Source organism: Antennarius striatus, chromosome 4 (assembly GCF_040054535.1).
Source record: "Antennarius striatus isolate MH-2024 chromosome 4, ASM4005453v1, whole genome shotgun sequence".
NCBI classification, from domain to species: Eukaryota; Metazoa; Chordata; class Actinopteri; order Lophiiformes; family Antennariidae; genus Antennarius; species Antennarius striatus.
In genome coordinates this window covers 21,042,079-21,059,017 of record NC_090779.1, presented here as the reverse complement: position 1 = coordinate 21,059,017, position 16,939 = coordinate 21,042,079, and the positions used below count along the sequence as shown (strand labels likewise).

At 41.7% G+C, this 16,939-nt stretch overlaps 2 protein-coding genes and 1 long non-coding RNA gene across 5 annotated transcripts; 1 reads left to right on the top strand and 2 right to left on the bottom strand.

Moving 5' to 3' along the window:
• Positions 1–381: 381 nt before the first annotated feature.
• Positions 382–7,491, bottom strand: rfwd3 (ring finger and WD repeat domain 3). 3 transcript variants are annotated; one of them, XM_068313549.1, is made up of 13 exons: positions 7,352–7,491; positions 6,136–6,437; positions 5,780–6,045; positions 5,610–5,656; positions 5,162–5,359; positions 4,961–5,052; positions 4,524–4,638; positions 3,706–3,961; positions 3,057–3,207; positions 2,668–2,844; positions 2,274–2,488; positions 1,417–1,631; positions 382–1,075 (listed from the first exon to the last, which is right to left on the bottom strand). In XM_068313549.1, exons 2-13 carry the CDS (start codon positions 6,420–6,422, stop codon positions 932–934), a joined length of 2,163 nt encoding a protein of 720 aa, XP_068169650.1. In that variant the 5' UTR covers positions 6,423–6,437; positions 7,352–7,491; the 3' UTR covers positions 382–931. The 3 variants fall into 3 exon arrangements, with proteins under 3 accessions (XP_068169650.1, XP_068169652.1, XP_068169651.1); XM_068313551.1 differs by lacking the exon at positions 7,352–7,491 and adding an exon at positions 7,003–7,040; XM_068313550.1 differs by lacking the exon at positions 7,352–7,491 and adding an exon at positions 6,997–7,038.
• Positions 6,313–8,587, top strand: LOC137594214 (uncharacterized). The gene is made up of 2 exons (XR_011035220.1): positions 6,313–6,450; positions 8,421–8,587. It is a non-coding gene; the product is annotated as an uncharacterized lncRNA (long non-coding RNA).
• A 451-nt stretch (positions 8,588–9,038) lies between these two features.
• Positions 9,039–16,199, bottom strand: LOC137594213 (mixed lineage kinase domain-like protein). The gene is made up of 11 exons (XM_068313552.1): positions 16,147–16,199; positions 13,751–14,204; positions 12,941–13,039; positions 11,620–11,797; positions 11,358–11,458; positions 11,144–11,279; positions 10,769–10,853; positions 10,525–10,667; positions 9,978–10,027; positions 9,538–9,678; positions 9,039–9,175 (listed from the first exon to the last, which is right to left on the bottom strand). The coding sequence occupies exons 2-11, from the start codon at positions 14,196–14,198 to the stop codon at positions 9,126–9,128; spliced, it is 1,431 nt and encodes a 476-aa protein (XP_068169653.1). The 5' UTR covers positions 14,199–14,204; positions 16,147–16,199; the 3' UTR covers positions 9,039–9,125.
• Between the last annotated feature and the right edge of the window lie 740 nt (positions 16,200–16,939).

Genomic DNA, 16,939 nt, shown 5'->3' with positions numbered 1-16,939 from the left:
CCAGCTTCAAGGACCTCACCTCCAAATCACACTAACTCTCATGGAACCCGTTTCTCTCCATCCAGATCCTTTGTGAATCATTCTTGAATTAAATGTAACTGAATCTCTGAAGTTTCTCTTCAGTAAGATTATTTTTTGAAGGTGGATGGCATTCCCTTTAAACGTGCTAAATATAAAGCTGAGCTCTTATTTGAATGTCTAAGCCTCCCACCTACATCCTCTAATTGTTTTAGCAGGAATATTTGATCTTGTAAACCTTAAGCTGTTTTATTGATTCAGAGTCACTGTTTTCTGGCAAGGCGTCGACTTGTGTGAAGTGTGATGATAGAAAACGTCTAAAATAGACATGCAAATCTTGAAAGACAATAAATTTAATTAAAAATGATATTTTTATTAACTTTAAAGTTGTACACAAACAGATGGTAACAAATATACACATATAAACAACTAACCTTGGAAATAAAACAATACTAGAGTCTTTTGGCACTTCGATTTCTGGGTTAAGAGTGGAGCAAAGTTGGAATATAAAATCCTCTACCAACCCATCACTTTTGTCAAACTACACACAACAGCTGACGGCGGATGGCCGCAGGATTCCAGTGTGTTCACGTGAACGATTTGGCCTTTGACTCGTGTAAACCCAGACTCGTCACTGGGAGCATGATGTAAAAAATCTCAGCTACGTTTATCAGTCCACATAGCAACTCCGTTCTCCATTCAGCTTCCTGTACAACTCGAAGGTCACCAAAAGTAGCAACCTTGATGTTTGGTATGGAGAAGATGTAAATAAAACTGATGGCCCCTGGTCTGAAATGCATCCCTCAGGTTGATCCCAAGTAATCAAATAAAAGTTCAGCAGCATTTGACTTTCCACTGGTCCACACAGACGATGCTGTCACTCTACGGATACGGGAGACGATGTTCTTCCCATTTACTCCCACTTGTAGAGCTTCAGCATCTTCTCGGTGAGCGAGGCAAGGAAGTGCTCGCCGTTCACTGCGAACGGACTGATATCCAACACCGGGAGGTCGGCTGGAAGCTTCTGGAGCAGCGAGCCGCTGCTTGCATCCCACACCTGAAGACGAGGAGATACGCAGCAGACAAGAGATACACCAGAAATAGCAGGACCAAAAGGTTCAGAGGAAGACAAAGACGAGAAAGAGGGAGAGGAGCAAAAGTTATAATCAAAAAGTATTTTTAAAATCCAAGAGGTAGCCTTGAGCTCTTCTTAATGACAATTATTCAATCCCCCAAAATAATTACAGTAACTGATCAAATTGAAATGAAGAAATTTCTTATCTAAATTTTTGCTCTCTAAAAAAAAAAAAAGACACAAACCATTAAGTTAAAAACTAAATTAAATCAAAGCTGGGGACCATCGAGTCTACCCTGACGACACACACCAACAGGACTGACCATGGTGGAGTTGGAGGCCTCATCTCCAGCGCACACCAGCGTCGTGCCTCCATCTGGACTCCTGAAGACGGCGTTCTTGGTGAGCAGTTTGCAGGATGAGCCGGCGTTAAACGTCTGCACCGGAGAACAGGAGCAGCTGGGCAGCTGGCTAGAATCCTGCTGGGGCGTCCGGTTCAGAGCCATGAGGACGCAGCGCAGAGAGGGGTTGAAGCGCCCTGGAAGACAGACGGGATGCTTTTTACACGCTTGTTCACTTTTACGCTTCAAATCAGTGAATACAAAACAGACAAACTAAGGAATGAATGGGTTCATAGAAGATGCCGTCTGGCGTGTAACGCTCATGTGTGAGCAGGAGGCTGCATGTTATACAGAGTGGTAGATAGGAGATGTTAGTAACACCTTTTCTTTTCTTTTTTTGCCGTTTCCTGTGTTTACAACAATCTGCCCATGAGTCAGCTGCTCTCAGTCTGAAGGTTGGTGCAATTGTTTTCATTGCAGAGACCTTTGTGGAAACCTTGTCTATATTCTGCTCCACCCAACCTCCTGTAAGTTTCCACTCTTGTGTCATCTTTTATTCTGTGTTTTACTGCGTGTACTGAACATACCGACTAATGTGCATTTTTTAAATGATATACAGTAAAGTTATTTTTAGAAATACAAAAGACTTTTAAATTCTTTCCTCATTTCGAAATCTGCATTTACTTGCAGGGATTGCAACAGAGGATAATACTTTCAGTTAAAAACTATCCAGCAGGCAGCTGTTATTTATTCCTCATGAAAAAAAAAGAAGTTAGGTATAAGGAAAGGCAAGATTACAAAATAAATCAAAGATAAAACAAGCATGTTGGGGGTCTGACCTGGTCTGTAGGTGACCAGACAGTGTCGGCTCTCCGTCTCCACCTGGATGTCAGTGCAGCCGGATGTCTCCAGCGGTAGAACATGTGGTCTGTACGTGGTCTCGTTGACCTGCTCCCAGAAACACCCTCCCTCCAGAGAGCCAGCGATCAACCCGCCGCAGGGGAACGAGCTGGACGCTGCCCGCGGGATGTAGCACAAGGATGCTACCGGACACCTGGACACATCACGCGTTCCGTAAGTTCGAGAATTAATGGACTAAAATTGGAACATTTGGGTACTTTTCTACCTGTGGATGAATGTCAGGACAAAACTTGACTCTCTGCCATCCTTTACGATGTAACACTTTCCTTCCTGCTTTCAAAGTGAACACGTGTGTGTGTGTGTTTTGTGTACCTGGAACGTAGCGGCTGCAGTTCCTGGACGTGTGTGCTTGTGTCTCGGGTGTCGTAGACGAGCACGGAGCCGTTGCTCAGACCGGCATAGACGTAGTTACTGTTGTCCAAACACCAGCAGCAGCTCCACACTGGTTTACCCGTATTATAGGTCTGGACCACCGTGTTGGTCAGGAGGCTGTAACACACACAGAGATGTAGTTTCATGACCACACAACTTCATACATTCAATCATGTTTTACAGAGGATGATAGCTGTGACACAAACATGTCTCATATGAAACTGCTTCCACCACAATCCCTTTGGAGGCTGGTCCCCATGGTGCGGCCATCCCAAAAGAGGAAGGCACGAACTATTTCATTGTGTGTGTGTGTGTGTGTGTGTGCCTACCTAGTCAGTTTGATGGTGTTGTCCAGAGCTGCGGACAACAGGAGGCTGTCATTCTGCCTGTTGAAGGACAGACCTCGGATCTGTTTACTGTGGATGGGAACATACTGACTGGCCTTCATGTTGACGACGCTCACCTTCTTCACCCCACAACCTGAAGGAGGAGACAGAAAGGTAACAAGTGAGACTCACGACGCTGCGCTTTACTTCCAGGTCTGTCCAGACTCTTAATATTCACAAGTCATTCATCAAGGAGAGAGGTAGACGTAGAAAGTCAAGGTTGTGAATAAAATGTTTGAAATATAGATACTCAGAATTTTAAAATTCTTTCCACATGTTTTCAGCTGGCAACGCAGGAGGCTTATAGAATCAGCACATTTTGAAATTGAGGACCCAAGATCATATCTGAGAAAGGACTCTAGAGGAACACTACAGTCTGCACTCTGTGATAACGTGCTGCAAATGGTACAGAAATATGTTGTGTAATACTGTGTAATAAATGTGAACACACACTGCACTGAATCAATACACACATGAATAACTTTAAATGGTCTGATTAGATATGCAGTACATGCTGTTCAGGATCACTGGATTCAGCAATGCTGCCACCTTTAAGCCGGTGGACCAGGAGGAAGAAAGGAAGACGGCTCACCAGGCACCAGGTTGGAGTGGGGGGAAGGCTGAGAGGCCAGCAGGCAGCTCAGAGGCTCACAGTAGGACAGAACCCTGGAGCCCCCGCTCTGAGACACCAGCACCGCCTTAGAAAAACTGTACTGGCAAATTCTTGTCCCGTCCGCCCTCTGAGACAGGCCGACAAGGACAGATGACGGTGCCGATGAGGAGGAAGATGAGGGGCATGAGGAAGGAAATGAACTTCTACCAGCCTGGGCCATTAAAACCCGCAGCTCCTACAGAAACAGGAGGAACGCAGGAGGAGGAGAGGAGGTCCATTTTAACCAGGAACACCAGGAACCAGGAACAGGAAGATTTGCCTCCTTACATGTATGTGACAATGCAATACAATAACGTGAGGGATGACGAAGATATTATTAAAGCTTTACCATCCGGTAAACAGTTGCTAATAATAACCGATTTATGATTAAAACAGGTTAATATAAGACCCAGTTTAGAAAAATATTTGAATTCCCAAGTTAAATATATGTCTAGTTTTTTTGAATTGTAAAACAAATATTTTACAAGTCTTTCAAATTCAAGTTTCAGAATCAGTTCACCGATCTACTTACAGAGTTCTAACACTTATGATTAAAAGCAGTTAATTGTACCAATGACACACTTTAAGAACAAGATTATTAAAATAGTGATGGAAACCCTGTTCAAAATTAAGCTCCAATGCTGGAGAGATATTTACTCAACCTCTGTTTAATGACAACCACAAAGACAAATGAACCAAATCTAAATCAATGTCAGAAACAGGTTTAACAGCAGCTAACAAACAGTTCTCTCTGATACCTGCAGCTCTTGTTGTGCTTGTCCATATTTGCTGGTGATGACCTGCAGTTTCAGTTTGTACTCAGCTGATTCCAGTTCAGCCTTCCTCCTCAGAGACTGCTCCTGCTCCAGAGACCTAAATCCACAAAAACACACTCGTGTTTTACAGGAGTCTGACAGTCATATTTAAAAACAAAAGCAGATACTTTGCTTTCAGAGTAAACCAAGGTCAAGTAATGCAGGTATGATGTAATGTGTTCAGACATGACATCATTCAAAACTCATGTGAACCACCTTCCATGCCACAAGAGACGGCGTTTGACTTTAAAAAAAAAGGCAAATCAGAGATGGAATAGCCTTTAACTTCAAATAAAGTTTCACCAAATTGTCACACGAGCTTGTATTGATCTTGTGTGACCGTTGTTTTCAAAGGGCATGCACAAAAAAATAAAACCCACTTCTTCAAGCTCTCTTGCTCTGAGTTGTCCAGCGCTCTCAGCTTCGGAGCATACAGCAGGATGATGTCTGAACGCTTTGCTTTCTTGTTGCACTAAAAAGAACAACAGAAACAATTGTCATCATCCAAATCTGCGTGTGACAGGATGTGAGAGAAAAGAGGAACAGACTGATGTAGCTATCTGTTAAAAGAATTTGCTGACCTGAGGACATTTACCATCCGAACCCTTCGTTCTAAGCCAGTGCTGGATGCAGGTGTAGCCGAAAAGGTGTCCGCAACGCAGAGCGGACAGCCGGTGTTCGCCAGCGGTCGTCCAAGGTTCAAAGCAGATGGTGCAGTTGTCGCCTTCACCCTCCTTACCGACTGACGACTGGACAGAGATCAGTGCCTCTGGGACTGGCTGGAGGTTCAAATGACAAGAACACTTAAACCTCACCCAGTACGGATCAAATGCTGATGTATTTTAGAAAGCTAATATCAGGAATCTATCTTCATATTCTAGTATTTAATGCATTAACTGAGTCATTACTGACATTATTTACTTATTTTCCCTTTAGCAAAATCTGTTGCCTGCCTAAAACCTACGCAAGTCTGATAAATGGTGTTAGGTAGGAGCATGACGGAAAACATCTAAATGCTAAATGGATCACCTCATTCTGAGCTTCTGTTCTGACACCATCTGCAGGGGAACTGGAGTCTGAACACATGGGAAAAAAAATTAAATCTCAATGGACACTCAGTAGTCGACATAGATTCTGCCCTGGTCTGTAAAAACCAGCCAACAATGTCAAATATAAAAAAACATGCTGGTCAGACTCACCACTTGGACCAACTTCCTGTGGTTGTGTGTATTGGATGGAGGGGTTGGGTCGAGGACTAGCTGGCCCCACAGCGTCGACAGAGTCTGCGGCGGGTGGTGGGACGTCTTCGTTCCTCTCCTCCACCTCCTCATCAGACTCACTGACCTCGGTGGTGCTGCCAGAATCCGGATCAGCCACGCTGGCAGCCGGTGCTCGAAGCAAGAAATCTGGAAAACCTCTGGAGGGCGTTGCAGTCTGGCTGGGGTAGTGCACTCTGAGACCCTGCCTGGAAATTCACAAAGAGGTTGAATGACCGAAGCACGGTGCAGGAAATTTCAAGGAGGAAATAAAGTCGTTGTAAATGAATTCTGCGTACCGCAGTCTCCTCCGCATGGGCGCTCCCTGAGCAGTGGAAGGTGAAGTTACAGAGCTGCCAACCGCTCTCTGACTGAAAGCCCAAGTGGAAGGAAGCCTGGGTAGTACGCGAGCTGGTGGCTGTCCTCTTTCATTGTGATCTTCATCATCCTCGTCCACCTCAGTGCTGCTGCCAGAGTCAGAGATGACAAGCGGTGCGTTCGTATCCACAGCTGCAGCAGCAACAAGTGACTGTCTGCTACTTCTTACATGCAGGTCCATCGGGGATTCCACTTCCATGGCCTCCATCTACGTAGAGGCAGACTGGGAAAAGAAGGTTAGACTATTGTGTTTACATTTAGACTCTTTTTATAACCAAAATAATTGTAATTAAGTGATTATGCTATAATTTCAAATTACATCCTTGCTCTTTCTGCACTTCTCTACTGTCTGAACCTTTCAAAACAAACACCTCGTTGAATAAACTCCAATCCAAACCTGTGAATCCTACTTTTAAGTTAGTTTACACGTTGTAACCTTGGTAACAAAGGTTGTACAGCAAATTCAGTACGACCATTCAAGCACTATAGTCCTGGTAAATTTCCTGTTTTCCTCTGCAGTAGTTTTGGTAGCATTTCAAGTCACGTTTTAAAGACAAAAAGACTTTCATGACGTCGCTTTTGAATATTAATGCCGGTCGTCTCCCGGTGGCGCCACACTAGGCTGCATGTCAACTGCTACGCGAGTTCGTTGTCGCGATTTGCGTCTGACTGAGGAGAGACGCGTGATCTCCGGCTAAGCACCCAAAGAGAGACCGAGGATGCAGAGGCCTCCAAAACAAAACAAAGCTTTTATTAACTTATTATAATCGGGTTGAACTTACACGGACCTGATTGTGACGTAACGGTATGGCACACAATCAATTCTATGAATCAAGAAAGAGAAAAAAAGGATCACTGGCCGTTCAGGAGCTGTTAATCGCAAACGCTTATTCTACAATTAGCTAGCATGTGAGAGTTTGTGATGCTGCTCTACCTGCATCTATATGTTATTGGGCGCTCGTTAAAGCCATGCAGTAACTAGCCATTGCTGCTGTCAGTTCTTGTGTTGTTGATGTGGAAACGCTAAGAAGATGTGTTGTTAGTTGGTTAGCTTTTAGCGGCGCTAGCTTGTTCGGTAACAGACGTGGCGCTGGTGGTGTTGCACCGGCAGCGGCGCAGACAGGAGCAGACACTTACCTGTGTGGAAGTGGAAGTTTAACGGCAGCTGCCGCCCCCGCTCTGTAGTGACACCATGGCCCCCGATAGAGCAATCAAACGGGCTTTATTATTAAGGGTTAACGGGTAACTTTCAGTTCCTTACGGAGGGTTGGAACCGCGGTCAAAGATCGAATCTCCCGGCTCCTCCTCGCTCTGCACGCCCAATTCTGCCGTGACGTCACCGCCAAAGATCGTTTGCTGAAAAGAGGACTCAAACCGATAACATCCTGTCCTGCTGGGTGAACGTCTGTTACGCAAAGAGCTCCATTCATAGGGAGAAAAACACACCTTTTTTTTTCATATGAATTGACACGTTTTGGTGACTTTTAAATTTTGAATAATTTTCCCAATTTAATCAGGAACTGAAACAAACACCCAAATATGACCTACGCAATTTTTCAGGTGACACGACTGAGGTAAACATTTTAGATCACTATCTGTTGTGTCCTAGTCAGCGTTTGTCAGAAGAGAGGTCACGTGACATGTCTCTGCCAGAGTGACAGCTTCCTCGCTTTCTGCACGATGTGAAGGAAGATGACCCCCCGAAGGATGAGGAATAACTTTATTTGCCGTCCGTAGTTACCATTTCATCACTTGTAAAGAACAAACAGGGCATTGTTTTATTTGTTTTCATGCAGCATATTTTAGTACGTAAGCATCACTCATGTTACATCAAGCATCACTTTTACTCAGTAAGAGGATTATGTGGTTCAGGTAAACAGTATCTGCATGGGCTGGTTAACATACTTGAAATGGTGACCATGTTGACCGCATCTGTGAACAAGGCAGCCAGAGACTGCGAACTGGCCTAGTTCTTCAAGATCAAGGTTGTGATCTAATTTTCATCCCCTTGCCTCCCTGAATATAACACCTTTTGTTTAGTCTTACTATCCTATCTGGTTCCTGAGATTTATGTGCAAAACAATGTACAAAAGTTTAAATTTGACCTTGACCTAGTTTTCTCAAGGTTAAGGTCATCATCCCCATTTTCGTCCCCATTTTTATCCCCCCGAGTAATGTGATTTTTCTTTCATCTTTCTATCTGCAGTGGTTGTGAAGATATTTGGTGGATGGACAGACAAACACACAAACACTGACAATTACAATACATCCCCGCTTCGCAGGGATGTAATTATGAGTGTGAGCTGGTTGTTTGATTTACATTCTAAACACAAGCAAACACAAGATAAGGCTGACTTTTTGACAAAAGTTTTTTTTTAAAAGTGTTGATTCAACTTCCTTAGTTTTCTAAAACTGTAAAAAAAAAAAAGGCACAGAATCTGAACTCCAAATACAAAACGTAGCCCTTTGAATGGCAATTATGTGGGTTATTTATGCAAATCTGTTAGAACTTCATGTAATATTGGTTTTTGATTAAACATTGAACTTAAATGTAAGTAGTTAGGAACACAATGTGTAAAGCAATTGCATGGAACACAAGCAAAGAAAAATATGTAGCATAAAAAACTTTGGCAATACAAATTTTTGCTCCTTCACACCCTTGGAATCAAGTCTTTGGTTTGAACACTGATCCAAAGTTACAGTAAACTATTGTAATGTAAATGTATTAGAAATGTCTTTTATTGGCAGTTGAACTTTATTTGTAGATTAGACTTGTTTTTTTTACTACTATTTTCCAATAAACTTTAAATAAAAATAGAATTGATTTCACAGTTGTTTCACAGTGTTTCCTGTCCTGACGATGAGGATGAGAACCGACCCTGTTGATGGAGATGTTGAGTGATGAAGAGTTTTATTCCCCTTCTAGCTGTGCCACCACACTGCCCAATTTATCCATCAGCACTGTAGAAAAAAAAGACAAAATAGGAATTGACAATTGTTTATATCACATATGTTATTCTGTATGATTGTTATTGATCTCTGTTACACTTGGATGGGATTGAAGGAAGAAAATTGGTCTCAATAAATGGAATCTCAAGTCATTCAGATGGAGCTACAACCTACTTTATTTAACCGGTTTGTGCTCTCTTTATGTCAATTAATCACCGTGACTGATTCAAGGTATGCATGAAGATGAAAATCAGCCAATTATTACACTGCAATCCAACACCAGAGTGCCGGTTATTTTATTGCCCCATTTGCCATTTATAAATCTATAAGATATAGTAAGTAACTGAGTATTGATGACCGTGATTGGAATTTACCTCCAGCAGATGGTCTCTGGAAGCTATCATAGGCCCGGCAGGCGTTGATCAGACGTGCCAGTGGTTGAGGACAGTCGTCAGGGAGCGGCTCCTGAAATTTCTCCTTGCAGACTTTCTGATAGATGTCATGATTCGACCACCCTGGAACCGATAGGAGAGCGCTTACATTTGACAACTTAAAATAATTAATTTGAGCAGCTGTAGCGTTTTTAGCCTCTTTCTCATTTGTGTTGTTATTTTTAAACTTGAGTTTTGGATGAGTTATTGTTGTTTAAATGTTGGATTTTTGCCTACATGGCACCCATGCCAAAATAGTGTACAAAGCTTCATTGTCTGTGTAAAAATCTGTCACTTGGGACTTGTCACTTAAAATTACAGGATGTCATGCTAAGCACAGACTTAGAGCTGCATGTTAACTATTGTGTTCTGCACATACACACCTTCAAAAGGTTTCTTACGGGTTACAATTTCCCACAGGACGATCCCAAAGCTGAAAAACAATATTTATAAGTTATAAATATTTTTATTTACTTCATGAATTACTTCTTCTCATCAAAGATGTGTTTCACTGTACATGTTGATGAATGGAGAGATTTTGTTTCACATCCTCCACATGTACGACGTGGAAGTTAGACTCTCCAGGGTACCAACACTTTATAAAAATGATAAAAAGGATAGAAATGATGTAATATCAATAATTAAGAATGATTTATTGAAACTGATAATTATCATTGTGTTTTGGTTGCTTAGTTGGTTCTATTCTATTCTCCTCTGACAACACATTTATTTTGACTTTGACTCAAATGATAATGATGAATCCTTACATGCTAAATTAGCTACAAACGATGAAACACAATATTAATAAAACTATTAAAGGTAGTTTTTGAAAGCTTTAAGAATATCAGCTTCATAGAAAATGGTCTCCAAAATACATACAATATAGGATTTGAGGAACTACACTGAAAAAAGTCCTGGATACTCTCTGACCTGTACATCTCACACTCTTTGCTGTAGACATGGTTGATATTGTCGAGCATCTGAGGAGGGGTGTAGCACAGCGACCGGATCCCTGTGTTTTTTCCTGCTTTTTTCAGTGATGTTTCAGTTTTTGCCAACTCAAAACCTCCCAGCTGAAAAAAAATATCACAATTTCAAGAGTTTATTCATTTTTTTTACACCCATCCTTTACTATCCCAATCAGCAAACCCAGCTTGCGCTAAGTAATGGGCACCTTGACTGTGTAACCTTTAGCCACAAGGAACTTGTCGCTGTTGATGCATCCATGAACCTTGGATTTTGCTTCTGTGTTGTGTAGTCTAAAGGACAAAAGTGATTATAATGATCATACTGCCTTCTGCTGGAAAAAACCAAAATCGTTTATTTCTGCCATTTGCTTAACATTTTATCTCAATAACACAGTAGGGTTTTTATCTATACTGCATCCTCTGAGACATTAGCTGTCACAGTGAGTAATCCAGCAAAATATTATGAGATAAATTCTAGCATTTAACGTTTTTAATCTCATAACGCCTTTCTTGTTTGTTTCATCATTTCTCACTCACACATTATATTTTGTCAAATATATAAATAATCCTTGCAGACTGACCGGTAGAGTCCTTTTGCTGCATCCAGACACATACAAGCTTTCCTGGTCCAGGACAGCGAGCAGGACGAGTCCAGGACCTGGCGGAGACTGCCCTTCTCGCAGTACTCCATGATGATGAGGAACTGAGGGCTGAATCCTATCAAGGTCACATCACGTTATAAAGTTTACAATACCACAGGCACGATATTCTGTGATTCATACGGAATACGCTCACCGTCCTCGTCCTGAACACAGACACCAAACATTCGCAGGATGTTGGGTGACTCAAAGCGCTTCATGGTATGAACTTCTTTATCGAAAACAGACTTCACCTCCCTACATAAAAAAGACAATATTTAAAGTAGGACTTTTCATTTTGAGAAAAAAAAAAAAGTTAATTTCAGAAAATATTGTTGGATTATAATTATCAATGACGGCAAAGGAGGGCTTTGCGATCTATTTTCATCCTGTATATGTCCAGGAAATGTGACACAGACCTTGCGGTGGTGTTCATGGGGTCGATGTATCTCTTGATGGCCACCTGAAATCCATGGTACTGGCCTCTGTACACCTCTGAGGTCGATGTCGTCATGAAGGGATCTTTGGGATATTCATACTTGAGCTCATCCGGTTTGATCATCCGGATGACTTCATCAGAGATGCTGGGCTTATCCACTAAAAGAAACAAAAGGTAACAAGTTGTGGATTAATTTGGTTCAGGAAGAAGAATGTTGACAGCTGAAAAACAACAACAAGGGGAGCTAAAATCCAAAGTGTCTCATTTTAATATACTGGCATGAAAATACAAATTATGTTTACTTTACTAAGAGACAGATGCTTATTATTTAAGACATCTCGTTCATTCATTGGCGGTTTTTACAGGGGACTTTGCAAGTCAAGTAAACGTTATTGCGTGTGGTGTTGCAGCCTCACTGCCTCTAATTTCTTCTTCCTATGTTGCAGAACGACCCTCCGCAGCAGTTTTGAGGCGGGGGAGCTCAGAATAATTGTCGGTCCCATGACAAACGGATGTTTAAGGGACAGATATAGCCATACTTAATGATCTGTCAAAATCTCACTTCCCTCTCAAGGATATTAAATCAGTGATCCTTCCAGGAAGTCTTCCTGAATGCTTGGAAGACCTGCTAATATTTAAAGTTTTTAAATTGAGCTTCTTCCTTACCATCTGCATCCTGCAAACTACATTTAATGAGAGACAGATAACAAGAAAAATGAGGGGGAAAAAATTGAAATCCTACTTGTATAAGTAATTGTCAGTGACTACTGGTCCACTGTTAGCATCTCCTTCCCTGGCATCCACGCAGGGATCCGTATTGGAGCCAATTCTATTAAGCTTATATGCTAAATCTGACACACTGAGGTAAAATGTATGCAGTCACCCTGTGTCATTTGGTTCCTCCAAAGATTTTTAATTCTCAGCATCTGTTTAATTCATTCTGCCTTTGGAACTGCGGAAGATTCATTCAGGACAACTACAAGGAATAAACTGTTGAAATGACTTTAGTTATTATGGGGCAGATTGCTTTTAAACTAAAGGAGTAACACACTGATCAACAAATATGATCAATATGAGTCTGAGGATAAATATTAATTCGATAGATAAATCAACATGCATTCATGCCCACCACTATAAAGATAATAGATTTAAAGTTAGTCATGACAACTGCCCCAGGCAAATGCAAAGTCTGTATCAATCTGCCTATGTTTCATTTATTTACTATTTCTGTTTTATAGCTCTATTAGTTTAAAAATAATACTGACAGAATCACTTTCACATGAATAAAGAAAAGTACTAACTGTTCTCTACGATTTTTCCCACATTGATTTTGAGGGTCTCTAGTTCGGTCAGCATGGCCTGTGCTTTCTCCTCCTGGTTCTTCAGGTGTTCCAGCAGCACTGAGGAGAAAGCCACAAACATTGATGACATGAAGTCAAGCAGTCCTTGAGTCTGAAAAGGGAAATGAAAATGCTGCTTGGAAAAATGACGCATTACATTTATTTCCTCACTGCAGAAACGCTCATGTGTTGTTAGATTTAGGCAATAGAAATGCTTAAAAGCAAAAGCATCTTCATATGAATGTACTTTCCAAGAGACGGGACTAGGAGAGGTCTATCCTCTATCCTTATTAGCTGAGGTTGCAAAAAAATAGTCATTTATTGTCTACTTTATTTATCATTTTATTAAATATCTGAACTACAGGTGCCATAAAATATAGCTAACTCACTCTACATGAAAAAAATGTTTACTGATAAATAAATGAAAGGAGTACAGTCCTGTAAGCTTACATTAAATCACCCAGTGTCCCCTGCTGGCCATTTGAGAGAATGCAGGTTGAAACTACTTATTGCATTGATTTAAAAAGTCCCCTATTATGCTTTTTTAATTCATGTCATTCAGCTGCCTGATGTCCAACTACACTGTATTTGAAATGTCTTGTCCCAAAGTTATCTGTTGTCCTCAATATCTTTGAGGACCACGGTCTGGAGGACCACAATTGTTCTGATTGGAGGCTATGCACACTTCTAATTCTCAGCAAAGTCTGACTGAACAAGTTTCCACCTATCTTTCCTACTAAAATGTCACAAAGTGAGAATCGGTTCCCTCACAGTTTTTCAGCTCTATGTCATCATCCTTCCCGTCCACTTCATCTTCTCTCTCTCTGGAATGCAGTTCAAACACTTGGTGGAGTGTGTTCCCATGCTGCACCTGCAAGGCCCCAGACAGGACCTGGAAGGCATCGTTCAGCCGTTCATTTATGCTGTGGAACTCATCTCCGTGGCTGTTGCATTTCAAGACTCTTTCCAACCAGTTGGCCAGAGTGAATTTAATGATGAACTCTTGGGCTGATTTCAGAGTGATGCACAGTTCCTTGAGGGCTCTTTCTACATCTGCAGACGTTCGTTTGTGCTCCGTCTGTTTGATGGACCTCACCAGGTCTTCCAGGGCTCTGACACGCTGAGAAACACGCTGACAGCGTTTCTTATTGGCCTTCACGTTCTCCACCAGAGTGTAGATCTCTGAGGCGATGGAGATGATGGGGTCTATGACATCCATGACAGGCTGGAGAGACAAAGGAGTTATCTGAGAGCGCTGGGGTTATGTTAAGTTGTATGCATTGCTGTTACTTAACATCACCAGATGGTACAAATGATGTGAACTTTAACCCAACCTGTCTGTCTGTCAGTCTGTCTGTCACACTGTCTCGTCTCTTCTTCCTCTTACCCCCAACATAAATGGCTCTGTATTGAACTGAGCTGTGAATGAATCACACTGACGGCTCTCAGGTGAACTGAATTGACGTTATGCTAATTTATCTGCAGAGAAAATTTCCCGTGGGAGCATCTTTCCAAATCCAATCAAGGAGGCCTGTATAGCGCTGAGTGAGGCTTTCAGCTGAACGAAGACTTAATTCATCCATCCATAATTAAAGCTGACATATTGCTGAGTCACAGTTCATCACTTACATGTGAACAGACCTGTCGACCTTTTCCTGTTTTTCACCAGCTCGCCCAAAAGTTTGGAAATTCAGTAGCGTAACGCCAACGCAAGCATCCTTACACACGTCTATGAAAAAACCCAGATAAAATACCATGTTGGTGATCCTCCACCAGACAAACCTGTCTACAAGTGCTTCCAAATGCCAGAACTTCAAAGGTTTGTATTATGATTCTGATGTTTCCCTGTGATTAGAAAGCCTCATTGAGTAAAGCAGGATCCATATTCGGACTTGGAAAATCTTTTACTCCAAATGCTGAAGGTCAAAACTTTTGAAGATTTTAAAATGTTGAAACAAGAGAAAGCTTTCTGACCGTCAGTCACATTTTATCAATGACATTTAATCCCACGGTGCAGCTGGGGTAATTTCAATAAAAATTATGCAGGCAAGATATACGGATATACAGCAAGAGTCTGATGATGTGAAGAAGCACAGTATCATGGGAAATCTTGTGTATTTTTCCCTTTAATGGACAGGAGTCGAAGATATGTGAGAGGAAATGGGAAATACACCGTTCAGTAAACTTAAATTAAAATAATTATTTTCAAATGACGATAAAGAAAAAGAAATTAAGGAAGTGGACCACTTTATTTCCCTGATGATGATGAAAAATACCAGGGGGATTCCTGAAGTTATTAAAATCAATCTTGCAGACATTCACCAAAATGTCATAATCCTTAAAGTCCATCCAGGGGCTGTTCACACATTTCAATCAAAGTCACAAATATGAACCTCTTGCTGGTGCAAAGTGATCCTTAATGATAGATCATCACCAGTAAAGTCTGAGGCTCACTTCCTGGAAGTAGTTCCCAGTCATTACAGAGCATTCCAAATTGGTCAAACACAAAATAAACCACGAGACTACGTCCATGTAAGGATTAATTCTACCAAACAGATATGAGTGAATGCAAAAAGAGGGATGTGAATTAGCACCAAATAACAACTAATTCATCTGCATGTAAAGCATACTGCTCCATTAGAATGAAACTGTATGCTCTGTAAAACCTCCATGAATGAAATCCTTTTAAAATCACAGCATGTTGATGTGCATTGATTTCCTACTGAGCTCCTCAGGCTTATATACATTTATATTCCTTATTAGATTTGTGGGTAAATACTTCTGCCTTCCCTCCACATATCCATTCATTTACAACCAGCAGGTGAATTCCACCTTTAGAACCTCAGGTATATGATTTGCCTGTGGCGACTGTGAGTTATCACCCTCTGCTGTGCTGGAGGACATCCTATACCCATGTCTACCTCTTCGTGTCAGTTTTCATCAGGTCCAACCGGTAACCGATCATACCCTTGGGTGGGTTGGCATGTGAAACGATTGTCCTTGGCAAAAAAGGAAAAACTGCCTCACAATTTAACTATAACTGTACAGAAATGAGTCACAACTGGTTTACAAAATCAGCTTGCAGCAATGAAACCTGTAGGGAACGTTAAAAACTGTGTACGGAGCAATTGTCTGTCATGATGTTCAAAGACCAAAATATTATTTACCTGTAAGTGGCTGCCAGCGAACGCCTCCTGCTTCCTATGGGTTGGAAAATGAAACCGCTCAGTGGCTGGCAGCTCCTCCCTTCAACGCTCACTTCCTTTTTCTCCTCGAACATTGCAGTCCTTCCCCCTCTGCTTGGTATTCATGCTCTGCCCTGACACGTCCAGGATTTATCTATCTTGTCCTTGAAGCAGAGGCATAAGTCACCGCAGGGGGGTGAAGGTGCAGAGTTCTGAAAGCACCTTGCCTTGATATTGATGACCTATCAAGATATCACGTGAAACACCCACGGTAGACCCACTGAAATAATAAATAAACTGAATGGTTGAACTTTTTTATTTGTATATTATACTGGGCTTGCACTAGGAGCTAGTATGACTAAGCCACTGTGGCTCAGTGCAAAAGAATTGAGTAAGCCACAAAAAGCCACATGCCTGGTCCAAGACAGTGGCGCAGCGCGCGGACGACCAACGCTCGTCGCGGGGGGACGTGAGGTGGTCCCGGGGGAGGGAAATTTTTTAGAAAATGGGGTTGTTTTCCTGCATTCTGAGGGCAAAATCTTCTGTTCAGTTTACCTACAAAAATACACTAAAGTCAACAGTTGAAGCTGAACTATCTTTATTTCTGTCCTACTTTATGCAGGTACGAATTTGATATTCAACAATTGAAAACTTCCATTCACTATGTGAAGATACAGTCATACAAAATATTACTCAATGTCTACTTGTAAGTTTTACTTGGACTAGAAGACAATTTAACTTTGACCACCACCAACACTATTGGTATGCCATAGCA

Bases quoted from the DNA above. Each gene is read 5' to 3' on its own strand.
- rfwd3 (XM_068313549.1), bottom strand. From the start codon at position 6,422: ATGGAGGCCATGGAAGTGGAATCCCCGATGGACCTGCATGTAAGAAGT. The intron at 5,053-5,161 runs GTCAGCAAATTC...TGTTCTTTTTAG, and splicing joins CGGATGGTAAATGTCCTCAG to TGCAACAAGAAAGCAAAGCG. The intron at 3,208-3,705 runs GTGAGCCGTCTT...CTCCTCCTTCAG, and splicing joins CCACTCCAACCTGGTGCCTG to GTTGTGGGGTGAAGAAGGTG.
- LOC137594213 (XM_068313552.1), bottom strand. From the start codon at position 14,198: ATGGATGTCATAGACCCCATCATCTCCATCGCCTCAGAGATCTACACT. The intron at 13,040-13,750 runs GTGAGGGAACCG...CTTTCTCCTCAG, and splicing joins TGACATAGAGCTGAAAAACT to TGCTGCTGGAACACCTGAAG. The intron at 10,854-11,143 runs GTCAGTCTGCAA...TTTGTCCTTTAG, and splicing joins GCAGCAAAAGGACTCTACCG to ACTACACAACACAGAAGCAA.